Below are 16,464 nucleotides of genomic sequence, written 5' to 3'. Positions count from 1 at the left end.
TTTTTTTTTTTTTTTTTTTTGGTGCCGGGGATCAAACTCAAGTTGTTGGGCTTACAAGGAAGGCCCCAGAACCACTGAGCTAAATCCCCGGCCTGCTAGTACCTTATTTTGAGTACTAGGTGAAGTTGTGGTTTTCTAAAAGCTCTTGATGCATGTTAGCCTGTGAAATTCCTGGGCATTAATTTATTCCATTTATTTATTCCAATCTTCCTAATCTGGCTTTGTTCCTGGCTTTTTAGACACTGAACCTATCTATAGTCATTTCTCTGTTTCAGCACTAGATGGTGCCAATATCCAGATTTGCTAGGAGTCTGCTGTTGTGTTAGGACTTTTTTAGCACTAGAGGGAAATCCAAACCCAGGTTTGTCCCGGGTACTCTTTGCATGTATCATTCAAAAAGAAATGGTAGAATACATGAAGAATGTAGTCTTCCCTCACAAGCTTTTCCTTTAATGCCCCATTCACTGTTATTGGCCTGTGGTCAGGCACTGGAGGATTCTACCTGTTTGTGGGCAGTCACCATGTATGGACCAGCCCCTGGCTTTGTCATGCCTTTAGCCATAAAAGCCACCAAGCTCTGTCATACCCTAAGCCCACAGACCACGAAGACCAGTATAACACTGAGTTATAACCAAGACTTACATTTCTATGGGCTGCCTTCTGTTGAAGCAAACTCAGGACCCAAGACCACTGCAACCACTCACAAATGATTCTCACTAGAAGTCCATTCAGCTGGGACTTTGTGTCTTCTCATACACTAGAACTATTCCAGAAGCTCCACTCACATGCAGATAAGCTGAGGGGGCCATTAGATCTGCCCAGTTTTATATTTCACCAGCCCAGCGCTTAGTACCAGGGTAAAGCCTATGCTTACTATGCTGTCCTACTCCCAGTGAGTGGAATCTTGTACCACACTATGTTACCCAAGATTAAGGTAGCATTGGTAAAGGCACTCCTTTGACTACCTGGAGTGATGCTAAACTGAGTTGTGCTTGAGTCTTACAGATACAAGTACTTGCAGTGTCTAAGGCCCATACCATAGCCAGTCGTCATGCAGGTTGAAACAGTGATTCTGTCCCATTGCACGCATGCCTTTGCCAGGTGTTAGGACACTTCTAGAGCCCTATCTGTAAATGATAGCTGTGCTTCCCAAGGTTGAGTGATATTTGGTAGAGACAGTTCCTTGGCTACTATGACTGGTGCTATGCTGGGTCATGCCTGAGTCTCATAGACACAGAGACCAGCACAGTCTTGGGAAGAGAGAGGTTGTACTGCAGGCCAACTTGAAGGCTAGAACTGAGGCAGCAAAAACTTGAGTGTCTCCCATTGGCATAAAGATGTCTTTCAGCTTTGGCCTGTGTAAGAGGCCTTCACTTTCTACTAGGTGTTGGATCTCACCATGGCAGGATTGGCACTGGGCTTTGACACAGAGCCCTATACTAGCTCTCCTGCCCTGCTCCCCAGTGGATGGAGTCCTGTTGCTAGGGGTTAAAGGAGAGTTTGTAGAGGTGGTCTCTTTGTTGTTTAACCTAATGGCAATTCTCACAGCCTGGTCCACAGGTATTGCCCTGGAAGTAGGGTCATAGAACTTTGCTTAGCACTGGATTTCAATGTGATGGGCCTGATTTAAAGTCAAAGGCCTGATTTTAATTTTCTGTCCAACTATGTAAAAGACACATGATTCCATGTTGGACTACTTGGAATTGGAGAAGACAGGGCAGCTTCTTCCTCTGTGTTCTCTTCAGTGTATTTTTTCACAGGCATTGAGGTCTCTCACTTGATTTCCTTAGCTTGTATGCCGATGGTTTAATAGGCAAATAAGTGTTTAACTTGGAGTGTGTATAGGGAGAGATCACCAAATTATCTTAGCCACCATCTTGCTCGTTATCTTCCAGAATCTTTACTGATGTATAACAAGAACCCAAAATAGTGCCCAGAACATAATGGTCATTGAAGAAGTATTTCTGAGTATGTACATTACTATATATGATCAAAATATAAATTAATGCTTAAATTAAAAATTATTACAGGAAAAGATACATTACTATTACTCCCTCAAAATATCCCTCCTCACTTCAAACACACTTATTCAACAATTCAGACCCCTTCCCGAAACATTTCTGGAAGTCTTCTTTCATGTATTTATGAGGTGTGATAAAAAATATAGTGAATCCTACTGCTGAGTGCCATGCAGTGAAAAGGCAACCTTATAAAAAAACATTATAATTGAGTGTCTTCATCTATCTTATTCACTGGAATCTGTGACCGTGTACTTTTTGGGTCTTCCCCAATGTACACATGATGATAAAAGGTAAACATTTTTAATTGATTCAGGATATTGAGGCAGCCACAACAATGTAAAAACTCACAAAAGAGGACTCCCTGAACTGCTTCAGAAATAAGAATGATGAGATAAGTTTGTTTCTAGTGAGTGAGAATGTTTTGAGGGTAGTTATTGGCAATTTATGTAATAAATATTTTTAAAAATTTAAATATTGTATTTTTAGGTTATACCTCATATTCATCCAGTTTTACTTGCTCTCCAACTTTACTGATATGTGATATTGACATTCTTTTTCATTTTTCTCAGTATGTCAGTTTTCTTTATTTATCTCAATCTTAGCTGGCATTTCTCAGAATTCTAATGTGGTTGAGCACTTTTGCATATATTTATTAGCTATGTGTATTTCTTCTTTTGTGAGGATATCTTTTCAATCTTTTCCTCATTTTCCTAAGGATATCCATCTTTTTCTTATTGACTTATAACAGTTATTTATATATTCTAGATGTAAGTCTTCTAATAATTATTTGGATAGTATCTTTTTTCACCCTGTGGCTTTTCTTTTCCATTTATTAATGATATTTATGATGAATAAAAGTCCCTTTTTTTATGGTAGTTTAACTTACTGATCTTTACATTAATGGTTAGTGCTTTTTATATCTTAAGAAATGTTTCCATAAGTGCTCTTATGTGTTGCTGGTGGAAATACAGAATAGTACTACCCCTACAGAGTAAAATAATAATATGTAGAAAGGTTATACACATATTTACCCTTTGTCCCAGCAGTTTTACTTCTTAGAATCTATTTTAAAGACTTTCTGGAAAAATACCAAACCTTATATATACAAGGCCACTTTTAGGGCATTATTCATAACAGCATAAGACTGGATATAAGGTCAGTGTCAACTGTTGTACATCCATTGAGTAAACTGTTGTGCATCACATAATCAAATGTTGTGCAACTATGAGAAGGAAGAAGTGCTTTACGCGAATAAGGAATTATCTCTAGGATATATCAAATATAAAAAATAAGTTATAGAACAAAGCTTATCTTTATATAGAAGGGAATAACTAATGGATTTATATGTGTGTATATATGTGCCTATTTGCTTATATTTTCAAAAATGAAACAGTAAGGCAAATTTAAAATATTTATGGGGAAGGAATACAATGAGATGAAGGGAACAGAAATGGAAGTAAATTTCTGTGAAGATACCATATAACAGTTTTCACTTTAGATCCTGTGTTTTGCATAATTAAATAATAAAAAAGGGGAAGAGGCTGGGAGATGCAGCATAGAATGCCTGCTTAGCATGTACAAGACCCTGTGTTTAATCTGCAATATCACAAACAGAGGAAAATCTATAATATGCAAAGCAACCTGAAACAAATGAACCTAATAATATAATTGATAGTTTAATCACACAAAGAAAAGAATTACTTATAGTGCCTGTAAAGTAATAATTATGTATTCCTAATAAGATATATTCTAAGGAAAATAACTGCAAAAATATGAAATTGTATTCACTAGTTTTAAGGCTGATGATGATAATAATAATATTATTGTTTTAAAATTTAAAAGTTCTATACTGGGGCTGGGAATTTAGCTCAGTGGTGCCGCTGCCTGCCTCTCAAGTGCAAGGTCCTGAGTTCAATCCCCAGTACAAAAAAAATATATACTGTACATCAACTGTAGGAAGAAGCTCATAAATCATTTTGATAATATTAAGATTGAATATCTTGGGGCCGGGGATTTAGCTCAGTGGTTTGGTGGCCTGCCTTGCAAGCACAAGGACACAAGTTCGATCCCTGGTACCAAAAAAAGGATTCAATATCTTAAGCCCATAAGAAACACCAGTGAAAAAATCAAGGAGCTTAATTTGAAAACTTTATAATCTTAAATTTGAATTTGAAATGCTAATATAAACTCATGACCTATTGTTTCTCAAAACTGTCCTAGCTTTATTCACTGAAAAGGCCCAGAACCAACAATTCAATAGTAATGAACACACCTAGCAACACTGTGGTTTCTAAATACCACTTCCCAGTGAAAAGGAACCAGAGGTCCTTGGAAAAGTATTCCAGGTTTGGGTTAGGAAATTCATGATTGATAAAGAATGGGAAAGAATCAAACATTTATCCTGCCTTTCCTCTATGAGTTGTATTTATGGAAACCAAATAGTTGATGATGATAAGTTCATTATAGAAATCCAAATAATAAATACAAATGAAATAACAACATTAGGAAAGCCCCATTTTGCACCTCAATAAATCAATAAATCTAGGTAATGGTCATCAATGGATATGAAACTCAAAGGTGAAAAGTGAATGGAAAAGCATTCTAATAGAGGGATATGACTAACATTACCAGGGCCCACTGATTAATTCCAGCATCACTAAAGATGTGATCACAAAAAGTATGTGTTTTGTGGCATGTATATTGTCACTTCCCATTACTTAGACAAAGTACCTGACACCTGCAAATTAAAGAAGAGCGAGTTTATTTTGGGCTCACAGATTTCAGTGGCTTCAGTCCGTGGTTGGATGGCTCCAAGGCAGAAACAGCATGGTAGAAGGACATGGTGGAGAAAATTGTTCATTCCATGGCAGCCAGGAAGCGTAAAGAGAAGGATAAGAACTGGGGAAAAGAATACACTCTCCCATGTCATGCCCCCATTGACCTGCCCCTCTGGCCAGGCCCCCTTTGGAACATGAGATTTTGGAGGACATTTTAGATCTAAAATATAACATTGCAACCCTGGCCCCCAAAAGTAGCATGTTTACCTTATTATGCAAAAGAGTTATGAAAGTTTTAACATTTTCAGCATTACTGAAAAATCCAAATTTTGGACTCAAAGCAAACTCTTAGCTGTGTGCTCTCGTAACAATAAAAAAAGTTAAATACTTCCAACATACACTAGTACAGAGCAAACATTCCCATTCCAAAAGAGGAATGGGGAATAGAAAGGAATCAGACAGAAGCAAGACTGAAATTCAGCAGGGCAAACATTAAATCCTGTAGCTCCATGTCCAACACCCAAGATAGGTGATAGTGAGCTGTAAGTTACAAAGGGCTTGGGCAGCCCTGCCCCTATAGCCTTGTTGGTGCAGCCCACATGGATTCCCTCTTGGGCCAACTCCACTTTTTATGTGTGGTTTTTTTCAGTAGATGTTCCATATTCCTGACATCTCCAACTTTCTGGGTCTCATCTGCATCTTTGGCTTCACTCTCACAACTGTATGCATCACCCTTCCAGGGGCACATTGCATGCCTTTCAGGCCTTCCCTTGAAATCTGAGTAGTATTCTCCATGACGCCACAACTGTTGCATTCTGTATGCCTGAAAAACCAGCACCACTTGAATGATACTACCGTCTGCCACCACCTCGAGCAGTAACCTAGTCCCCTTGGACCACAACTGCAGAGGCCTCTGCATGTCTGGATGGCTGAACTCATGCATACACTTCCCTAGGCAGTCTTGAATGAGCAGGGCACCCTGCATCTGTCTTCTGAAAGCAAAGTCTTTCAAAAATGTTTACCTTTTTACATCCTTGAGATTGCAGTATGTGGGGTCTAGCCATTTCATGAGATGCCCTCAAGGCATCTTTCCTATTGTCCTGATACAAAGTACTTGGCTTTTTTAAATGCTGATCTTTTCAGCAACCGTAATGTCCTTTGCTCCAGCTTTGCAGGTGCTTCCTTTCTGGAAAAAATGGTAAACTTCTCATATCATTAGCTCTACTTTTTTCTCTTGATTCTCATTAAAAATCTGGCTAAAAAGAGCTAGCCGTACAGCTGCCACAACCTGAGCGTTTGGCTACCTTGAAATTTCCTCCACCAGATTAATTAGTCTACTGTGAAATTCAGCCTTACCCAAAGCTTTAAGGTATAGACCAAATGAAGGCAAATTCTTACTTTTCATTAACACATATTTGTGATGCATAATTAGCACATTTATAATGAGGAGTTGGTATACATACATATCACATCTTCATCCTTTTTACTTCCTTTTCCCCTCCACTCCACTCTCCCCACTCTCCCTCCATCCCAAGACCCTTTCCCATCTACAAAAAGTCTACTTCTGTCTTTCCTGTAATCTGTCATTTATTTTGCTCTTTATTTATCCTTTGGGTTGCTCATATGAGAAAAACCATGTGATATTTAATTTTATGTGTCTGCTTTATTTCACTGAGTGTTGTGAGAAGACAAGTTCTTTTCCAGAATGTGGTATGCATGCCCTCTAGTCTGTGTGTGTGTGTGTGTGTGTGTGTGTATGTGATGCCGGGGATCAAACTCGGGACCTTGCACTTGTGAGGCAGGAGCAGCACCACTGAGCTAAATCCCTAGCCCTGTAGTCCAGTTTTTAACAGAGACCTCATTCCCATTTGAAATATCATGAGGCTGGCCATTACTGCCCTGTTTCCTGTGAATATTGTGGTGCTCTAAGCTCCCACCAGCATCTCACATCAATCTCTATTTACAGTATTCTAAGGCTTCTCTAGCTGGCATCTCTAAACCTCCCAACCTCCTCCTACAAACCAATTCCAAAGGCTCTTTGAGCCATATGGTTAGGTACATTCATAGCAACAATTGCACTTCACTGCTACCAACTTTCTGTATTAGCGAGTTTTCTTTCCCTGGGACAAAATACCCAAAACCTAAAATTAAAGGAGGAGAGATTTATTTTGGTTCACAGTTTCCATTGGGTTCAGTCTGTGATTGGCTGGATCTAAGGCAAAATGGCATGGTGGTAGAAAGCTACTCACCTTATGGCAGCCAGGAAGCACAGATAGAAGGGAGGAATTGGGAACAGTAATATACCCTTCACTGTCAGCCTCCAGTGACCCACTCCCTTCAACCAGACCCTACTTCCAAGCATTAGTATTTTAGGGAACATTTTAGATCTAAACCATAACATCATGCTATACAGTAAACATACATGTATCTATGAAAAATTCTTGCCTGAAAATATTGTACATTTATCTAAATTAAAACTTTAGATCAGCACTATTAAATATAATCTTTTATAATTATTATAGTCTTTATCTGTTCTGTCCAATGTGGTATTCAGTAGCCATGTAGCTATTGAATATTTGAAATGTACTGTTTGATTGAGAAAGTGACATTAAAAATTTAAATACACACATATGGCTTATGATTACTGTATTAGATATAATGATAACTGCAAAGGAACAGAGAGGATTGAGGAACAATTTAACATCATTAAGAAATAATCCATCAAATTCATGTGTTCATATAGCAAATATGGTTTCTCTAATAAATCAACAGTAGTGAGAGAAAAAAAGGCTGGATGAATAGAAGAAAAGGGCACTGTTTCAGAATAAAAGGGATTTATGAGATGCTAACAGGCAAAGACTGATTTAGATTCTGAATAATCAAGTGTGAAAAAAAATACCTGATAAGGCAATTTAAATATGAAGTTGATAATGATGAATTATTAATTTCATAAATTGTAATAACATATTATATTTTTCAAGTGTTTTTATCAGTTAGAGGTACATACATTCTTGCATGATTCTCAGAGTCCTAGGTGCCTCACTTGCCTCACCCTCATTCTGGCCTTGCTTGAAATGCACTAGAAGATAGCTATATACTAATGTCATTTGTCACAGATTATAAACACCTTTCCTAGCAGAGATATCTGAGATCTAGGATTTAATTTTTGTTTGTCAGAGTTTGTACTGGGAGGCTTTGTAGAACTTCCCTATCTCTTTGTCTTGATCCAGATGAACCCCAAAAGAAGAACAAAGGTGATCCTATGAACAACCTGGAAAATTTTTACCAAGAGATGATAATGAAAAAACGTCTTGAAGAGTTCCAAGTTATGAGAGGTGAACCCTTTGCTTCCCACTCACTGGTCTCAGCTGCATCAGTGGGTGATAGTGGCACAGCTGAGAACCCATCATTACTCCAGGACAAGGGAAAACAGGCAGCACAGGGTAAAGGTCCCAGTCTCCATGTGGCAAAAGTTATTGATTTTTCACCTGAGCAGTGTTGGACTGGGCCTAAGAAGCTGACGCAGACAATAAAATTTGTCCCAGAAGATGAGATCCAAAGAAATCGTTTGTCAGAGGAAGAGATCCGAAAAATTCCTATGTTTTCTTCATATAATCCAGGGGAACCAAACAAGGTATAGGCAAAACTAAGAAAACAACATGAGATGTTTCCATTTTTATTTACCTCTACCTAAAGTAATACTTTGAAATTAGCTTTGATTTTATCAAAGATCATGACATAGGCACAGTGATTGTGTTTGTCCTTGACCTTGACTATTCATTCTCTGCATCCTACCGGTATATGAGTAGCATATTTCTTATGACGTTTTGTGCTTTTCTTAGGTCCAAATTCACCCTTATAATTTTAAAGAAATTTTGATCAGACTCAATCCATACCCATTAGAATTTTTGAACTAAAGGAAAAGTGACCCACAGTTTCCTAGCCTGGTAATAATCAAGTTGTATTCATACAGCTACCATAGCTGGTAGCCATGGTGCCTCTGGAATTAGTCAATAAATAATTGACTGGTTGTCAGAAGGGTTAATTGTTAGTTACTATCTGAGTTTTCTCTTCAGAGTTCTCTACCTGGCTTTAATTTGACATATAACTTAAATTGCTGATTGTAAAGCAGTAAAGTGAAAACACAGGTCCTCTAAGCCTTGCAAAATTGGCAACTTGTAACCAAGTAACATTGTATATAATCTTTGTTTTATAGATCAATTCATTATTTCACATCCAAGCTATATGTTACATCTGGGAATGGAATATGCATCATTACCATGTCACACTGAGAAAGAATACAAGTTCCTAAAGCAATAATAGCAAACCTTTTAGAGCTTTTACTGATACAAACAGCCCACTGCAGCACGCATGCCATAGGTTCACCACCACTGCCTTAAAGTATTAATTTATTGTGTCTAATTAACAAAACCAATTAATTAATTTTAAATTAATTTAAAAATACTGCCAGTTTCTATGAATGTGTTTTTTTGAAAAGCTGTTGTAGGTAAAGGATAAAGCACTTTTTGTTGTTGCTGTTGTTTTTTGTTTTTGTTTTTTTGAGGCAGTGTCTCACTATGTAGTTGAGAAAGAACTGGAACTCACTATGTAGCCCAGGTTGGTCTCGAACTCACAGCGATCCTCCTGCCTCAGCCTCCCGAGTGCTGGGATTACAGGCTTGCGCCACCACGCCTGGCCTAAAGCACTTTTCTTTGAGTGGTTGAATTTCTGATATGTTCTTGCTATTTGTTCAAGGACAGCTTGATTTTTATTTACTTTTTATTATGAAACATTACTAATATACTAAAGATTTATACAATAATATAGCAAACACCTGTGACAAGCCTGTCATATTTAGCATCTTAATCACCAGACTGACTTAATTAAAAAAGTAAATCATTGCAGATATACCTGAAGACATCCATGTCTCACCAATCTCATTCTCTTTTCTCCTTTGCAGATGTAACCACTATCATGAATTTGCTGTTTTCATTTTCTTTCACATTTTATGTCTTTATAAACAGCCTCTAACTTACAATGGCTTAAATTACATTTTAAAATTTTGACTGTGTGAAACCAATATTCATTCAGTAGAAACTGTACTTTGAATTTTGATTTTTTTCCCCCTCAGGAAAATGATAAGTAGTGTGGTACCCTCTTGTGATGTTAAATAGCCACAGCTAGCTACCACTCCCAGTCAGCCATGTGATCACAAGGGGGATCAACTGATATGATATAGTGTACTGTGTTGCTAAACTATGATTTTCCATAGGTTAAGTGTATAAAGTGCATTTTCAGCTTAAGATAATTTTCATCTTACAGTTGTTTTGTTGGGACATAAACTCATCGTAAGTCAAGGATCATCTGTATTCATAAATATTTTAAAACTATATAGATGATGTTAGATTCTTTCTGTAACTTGAATTTTCCACTCAATATACCTGATTTTTGAAATTTCTAATGATACAAGAAACTATTTAGCATTGTATGATAGAATTATACTATAACTCATTTATCCATTTTCCTGAAGATTTATCTTTCCTATTACTTTGCTGTTACAGATAATTCTAAAACATTATTGTCCATATCTCTTTATTACACAGTGTTCTCTAGAACACTGCTTTTCAAAATTAAGTTACAATTAGTAGGCAACAACCAGCAATTTTAAAAAGTGAAATAGAATATAATAGGAAATATTCAAGTATTTTTCATATAGTTAATCACTGCTAATTAAAGCTTTTATTCCACATGTGTACATTTGGACAAGGGAAGATGGAGGGTGAGGGACAGTTGTATGTGGGCTACATTATAAAATGAAGTTCTTCTTGAGATTTTAGTCAGAAAGTTGGAAAAGGATCTTTCCCTTGCAGTGGTTCTTACATGTTAATATGTACCAGAATCACCTGATTAAATTAAAAACGCAAATTCTCCCCCAGAATTTTTGACCTGGTTACTCTGGAACAGAGTAGAAAATTTGCATTTCTCTCAAGTTCCTAGGAAATACTGATGCTACTGGACTGAGAATGACATTTTGAGTTATTGTTCTAACTGTTGAATTATTGTTCTAGGAGTGAAACTACTGTACTAATGTATGTGATATGTATATCTTCAACTTCCAATAAGCAGGATATCAGAGATTCTCTTTCACAAGTTTGCCAAGACTCTAATAGTATTAGACTTTTTTGTACTGGAGATCAAACCAGGACCTTTGTAGTGAACTACATCCTTGTCCCTTTTTGATTTTTTATTTTGAGACAGGGTTTTACTAAATTGCCCAAGCTGCACTTGCCTCAGCCTCCCAAGTGCTGGAATTAAAGCCATGTGCCACCATGCCCAGCTTAGACTTTTAGTTTTGTGAACCTAAAAGATTTAAAAAGCCATGGCATTGTTTTAATTTTCAATTCCTGATTTCCTGTGAAGTCTGCACCTTTTTCATATATCTTTTAGCCCTTCTTCAACGCTTCATGAGTTAGTTTTTCCATTCCTTTGTCCATAATTTGATTGTTTCTCCATATTTATTCATAGGTAATAGTTCTATATTCTGCATTCAAATATATGCTGTTTTTTAGTGAATTCAGTATCTTCTTGTGAGTGGCTCATCTTTTTAACATAGTTGCTGATGTCTTTTATTGAGCAGACATCTTCATTTCATTGTTGTCAAACTGTCAGTAGTTTTGATGGTTTATGCTTTTCTAAGTCATGTTAAATCTTTCCCACAAATTAATAAGAAAATACAAACAATGTAATATGAATGGGAAGAAGATATAAACATGCAATTCACAGAGCCAAAAACATGAATGGCCAATAAATTTAAGAAATCTCAGGCCAGATATGGTGGTGCACACTTGTAATCCCAGCACTTGGGAACATGAGGCAGGAGGATCACTGTTAGTTTGAGGCCAGCCTGGACTACATACTGAGTTCAAGGCTAGCCTCAACTACATAAGGAGACCCTATCTAAAAAACAAAAAAGGAAGAAAGGAAGAAGTAAATCTCATGAATAATCAAGAAAATGCAAAATAAAATGGTATATACTATATATAATACCCACTATATTGGCATACACTTAAAAACCAAATATTGATGAATGTACGGAGTAAGAACTCTAATATACTGTTGAGGGAATATAAATGAGTACAACCATTTTCAAGAATATCATGGCAATATTTAGTTAAATTGAAGGTGCTCATATACTATAAGTCAGCAGTCTCCTGCTGACCTAGAGAAAATCTTGGCACATACACATTAGGAGATTTTATTAGAGTGCATGTAGCATTGTCTTTAAACAACATACATGTTCCGCAGGAGAGTAGACAAAGCATGGTATATTTATAAAATGGAAAACTATAAAGATAATGAACAAAATAACATTAGAGTTATCAACATGTATGAAATTCAGACGGTTTCAAAAAACAAAAGCTTGCTTCAGATTTCTGTTTTCAGATTCAGCCTATCATATTCTTAGAAGATGTCACTTCCATCTTATAGAAACAAAAAACAGTTGAGCAAGCTAAAATTGAATGATTTTCCTGGACCCTTTAGAAAGTTGAAATCAGAGCAGACTTCAGCCTTGAAGTCTGGGAAAACACTTTAATTGCAGAAACATATCCCAGTTCTACTTGTTCTACTTATAAGAATAGAAAGTATGGAACCATAAAATGGAAGTAACACTTAAGCAGTAACTTCGGCAAATCACTGGTGGTAAAATATAGACTAGCATGGCAGTGACAAACCTCTAGCAGCTGAAATTTTAGACAACTCACACATTTTCATGGAATTTTATTCTGGGAACCCTAAAGTCCAAGTCCTGGACAGATTAACACAACCTCACATTAACCTCACCTGTTTAGGTCAGTACTTGGTAATTTATATCTGCCTTTCAACAAAAAAGTTATAAGGTATGCTAAAAGAAAAACCTAAAAAACTCTTGAAGAGAAAAACCAAGCATGAGATCCAAAGTAATATGAAAAATGTTTTGGAATTATCACATATATGCAAGAATTTAGAAAAACTTGTCAATATTCTAAGGAATGTTCTAGTAAAAGTACACAACAGAAGATGGCTAATATAGAGAAATAGAAACTTTAAAAATGAACCAGAAGGAGATGCTAGATATTAAAAAAATACTATAACAAAATTGAAGAGTGCCTTGTTATAGACAAATAATTAGGTTGCAAGGGGCAAGGAAACAATAAGCTTATAGACAGGGCAACAGAAACTCCAAACTGAAATACAAAAAGAAAAAAGACTAGAAAAAATTGAACAATATCTAAGAACTATTTTATTATTTCAAAATGTGTAATATATACCTTATTGGAATACCAAAAGGAGAGAAAAGGAGAAATATTTGAAGTAGTAATAGTAGAATTTTCTGAAATCCATGGCAGACAACAAACCACAGATCTAGAAAGTTCGGAGAACACCAGTCAGGATGAATACCAAAAACTATACCTAAGCTATAAAGTGTTCAAACTACAGAAAGAGAAAGAAAAAATTTGAAAACAGAAAATAAATACTTCACATATATTAGGAACAAAGATAAAAACTACATCAGACTTTTCATCTGTCCACACTCCTTCTTGTCACAGAAGTATTAGCTAGTACAATAAGATAAGAAAAGGAAATTGCAGGCCAGGAATGTAGCTCAATGGTGCTGTGTCAGCCTGGCAAGTGCAAGGTCCTGAGTTTGATCCCCAGTACCAAAAAAAAAAAAAAAAGAAAAAAGAAAGAAAGAAAAGGAAGTTGAAAGTACATAAATTGGGAAAGGAAAGATAAAACTGTCTTTGTTTACAAGTAACATCTGTGTATATAGAAAATCCCAAAGAATGGAACGAAAACCAAACTGGGACTAGTAAATGAGTATAGGGAGGATACAAGATTTAATATACAGAAGTTAATTGCTTTCCATATGCCAGAAATGAACAATTGGAATTTGAATTTTAAAATAGTACTGTTTACAGTAGCACCAAAACAATTAAATACTTAAGGCATATGTGTGTGTGTGTGTATTCATATATATCTCAAATTTGTATGAAGAAAAATGTGAAACTGATGAAAAATTGAGGAAAATTAAATGATATAAAACATTTTACATACATAGATTGAGAGACTAATATTTTTATCAGTTCCTTCCAAATTGATCTGCACATTACATACAGTCCCCCCAAAATCTTAGAAAGCTATTTTGTGGATATTAACAAATTGATTTTCAGTTTATATGGAATGACCAAAAAACAACAAAAAAATCCAGAATATCCAACATAATGCTAAAGAAGTACAGGGTTGGAGAACTCACACTCACTACCCAATTTAAAGAGTACCTAACTCAAGTACTGTGGTATAACATTAGAGGAAAAAGGAAAGATAGATTGATCACTGGAGTTGAAGAGAGAATTTAAGAATTCGGCCCACCCAAATACAGTGAACTGTTCTTTTTTTTTATTACCTGGGATTGAACTCAGGACCTTGCGCTTGCAAGGCAGGCACAGCACCACTGAGCTAACTCCTCGGCCCAGTGAACTGATCTTTAACAAAACAATAATACAATGGAGAAAGGATAATCTTTTCAACAAATGATGTAACAAATTTATCTACATGCATAAAAAGTATCTAAACACAAATCACTCATCTTTCATAAAAATGCAATGTGAGTTATATACCTAAATGCAAAACATAATACTATAAAAATTTTGGAAGGAAATGGGACAAAGTCGAATTGAACTTGTGTTTGGTAATATATTTTAAGATTTTTATATCCAAAGCACAATTTATGTAAAACAATTTCATAAATTATACTTTATTTAAATTATAGACTTCTGCTGTGTGAAAGATACTTTAAAGAGTATTAAAAGGACTGACAGACGGAAAGAAAATATTTTCAAAATAAATGTTTAATAAAGGACTTGTATCCAAACTAGGTAAAGAAATCCTAAAACTCAAGAGTAATAAAATGAGCAACTCAATTTAAAAGTGGACAAAAGATAATTCATCCCAGAAGTTACAAATGTAACAACCATATGGGGGGGAAAGATCATTGATATTTTTAATCAAGGAATTGCAAAATAAAACAGCAATGAGATACCATTATTCACCTACCATGATGGCTGTAATTCACAATAAAGCTGACAATACCAAATCTTGTTCAGGATGTGGAGTAACAAGAACTCATTGCTGATGAAAATATATAATGGTATAGTTGGAAGACGATTTGAAAGTCTCCTTCAAATGAAATTTTTGGTTTTAGATACAGTCTGGCAATTTCACTTCTAATTATTTACCCAATTGATTTGAAAAAAACCTATGCTCACAGAAAACGTGGCATGTGAATGTTCATAGCACTTTTATTTATAATTGCCAAGAACTGGAAGAAATCAAGATATCTTCCAATTCCACACCTGCCTTGCAAGCACAATGTCCTCAGTTTGATCCCTGGTCCAAAAAAAAAAATTCCAATAGGTGAATTCACCTATGGTAGATCTGTACAATAGAATATAATTTAGCAATAAAAAGTGAACTAACAAGTCATGTAAAGTCATAGAGGAAATTTAAATCCATGTTAGTAAATGAAAGAAGCTAATATAGAAAGAGTACCTATTGTATGATTGTAGTATATGACATTCTGGAACATGTAAAACCATACAGACATCAACATGATAACTAGTTGCCAGGAGTTTGAAGGAAAAGAAGAAGAGAATGTGTACAGCATGTGATTTTGGGGAGAATAAAATTATTCTGCATTAGGTGGAGGCAAGCCATATATTTGCCAAAGCACATAGAATAATGCAGCATCAAGAATTACTATTTGGGGGGAGGGGGATACCGGGGATTGAACTCAGGTCCTCGTGCTTGTGAAACAGGCAGCAGAACCACTGAGCCAAATCCCCAGCCCAAGAATGACTATTAATGTCACAAATATTTAAAAATTATTTAGTAGCTTAAGGGATTCCGGTGATAAAAGGGCTGTGGGAATAGAATTTAACTACATTACCAATATGTAAAACACCCTTCATGAAGGGATTGGGGAAAAGTTGGTGACCTAAGATTCTTTGGAAATGTTTAGCAAATGGAAAACCAAAGGCAAATGGAACTATTTGTATGCCCTGTACCCTAATTGATAGGGTTGTGTCCCATGAGGGTACAGGTTAACAATGCTAATACTGCTAAACATGCATAATGGAATGGAGCAGTTATATAAATGGATGGTAGGTGGTGGGTGCCAGGTTTCTCACTATTGGAATTTTACATATTGTGGCGGTCCGGCCATCACAACATGAACATACCTGAGTTGGGGAGTGAGGATTGAGAAAGGACAGCACACTCAATAGTGTGGAGACAAGAGGTCCGATTTATTACACAGAAACAGCTCCTTTTAAAGGCAAGCCAACAGGAAACATCAAGCAATATTAGGGAGGAGATCAAAGGTCAAACTTAACAAAGTCCTTGAGCCGCGCGTGGTGGTGCACGCCCGTAATCCCATAAAACTAGTCTGGATTACAGTGAACTCCAGGTCAACACTGGTAATCCCATAAACCCAGCCTGGATTACACAGTGAGCTCAGCCTGGATTACACAGAGAGCTCCAGGTCAATCTCATCTGCATAGCTGAGACCCTCATCTCAGAAAAGCCAAATAGAGTCATAGATTGTGTCAATGCCTCAATGGTAGAAG

General features: G+C 36.2%; 1 protein-coding gene across 4 annotated transcripts in view; it reads left to right on the top strand.

Annotated features, from left to right (window-relative positions):
* Window positions 1-16,464, top strand: part of Rbm41 (RNA binding motif protein 41) — a 72,955-nt gene that overhangs the window by 38,687 nt on the left and 17,804 nt on the right. For all 4 annotated transcript variants that reach the window (XM_033760303.1, XM_033760304.1, XM_010611774.2 and 1 more), the window contains one exon: window positions 8,029-8,432. In XM_033760303.1, the coding sequence (XP_033616194.1) occupies window positions 8,029-8,432 (404 nt within the window). The remainder of the gene's footprint in view (window positions 1-8,028; window positions 8,433-16,464) is intronic.

Source organism: Fukomys damarensis, unplaced genomic scaffold, assembly GCF_012274545.1.
Source record: "Fukomys damarensis isolate Sample0158 unplaced genomic scaffold, DMR_v1.0_HiC HiC_scaffold_39, whole genome shotgun sequence".
NCBI lineage: Eukaryota > Metazoa > Chordata > Mammalia > Rodentia > Bathyergidae > Fukomys > Fukomys damarensis.
Note: the sequence above shows the minus strand (reverse complement) of the source record. Positions and strands in the feature narration are given on the sequence as shown.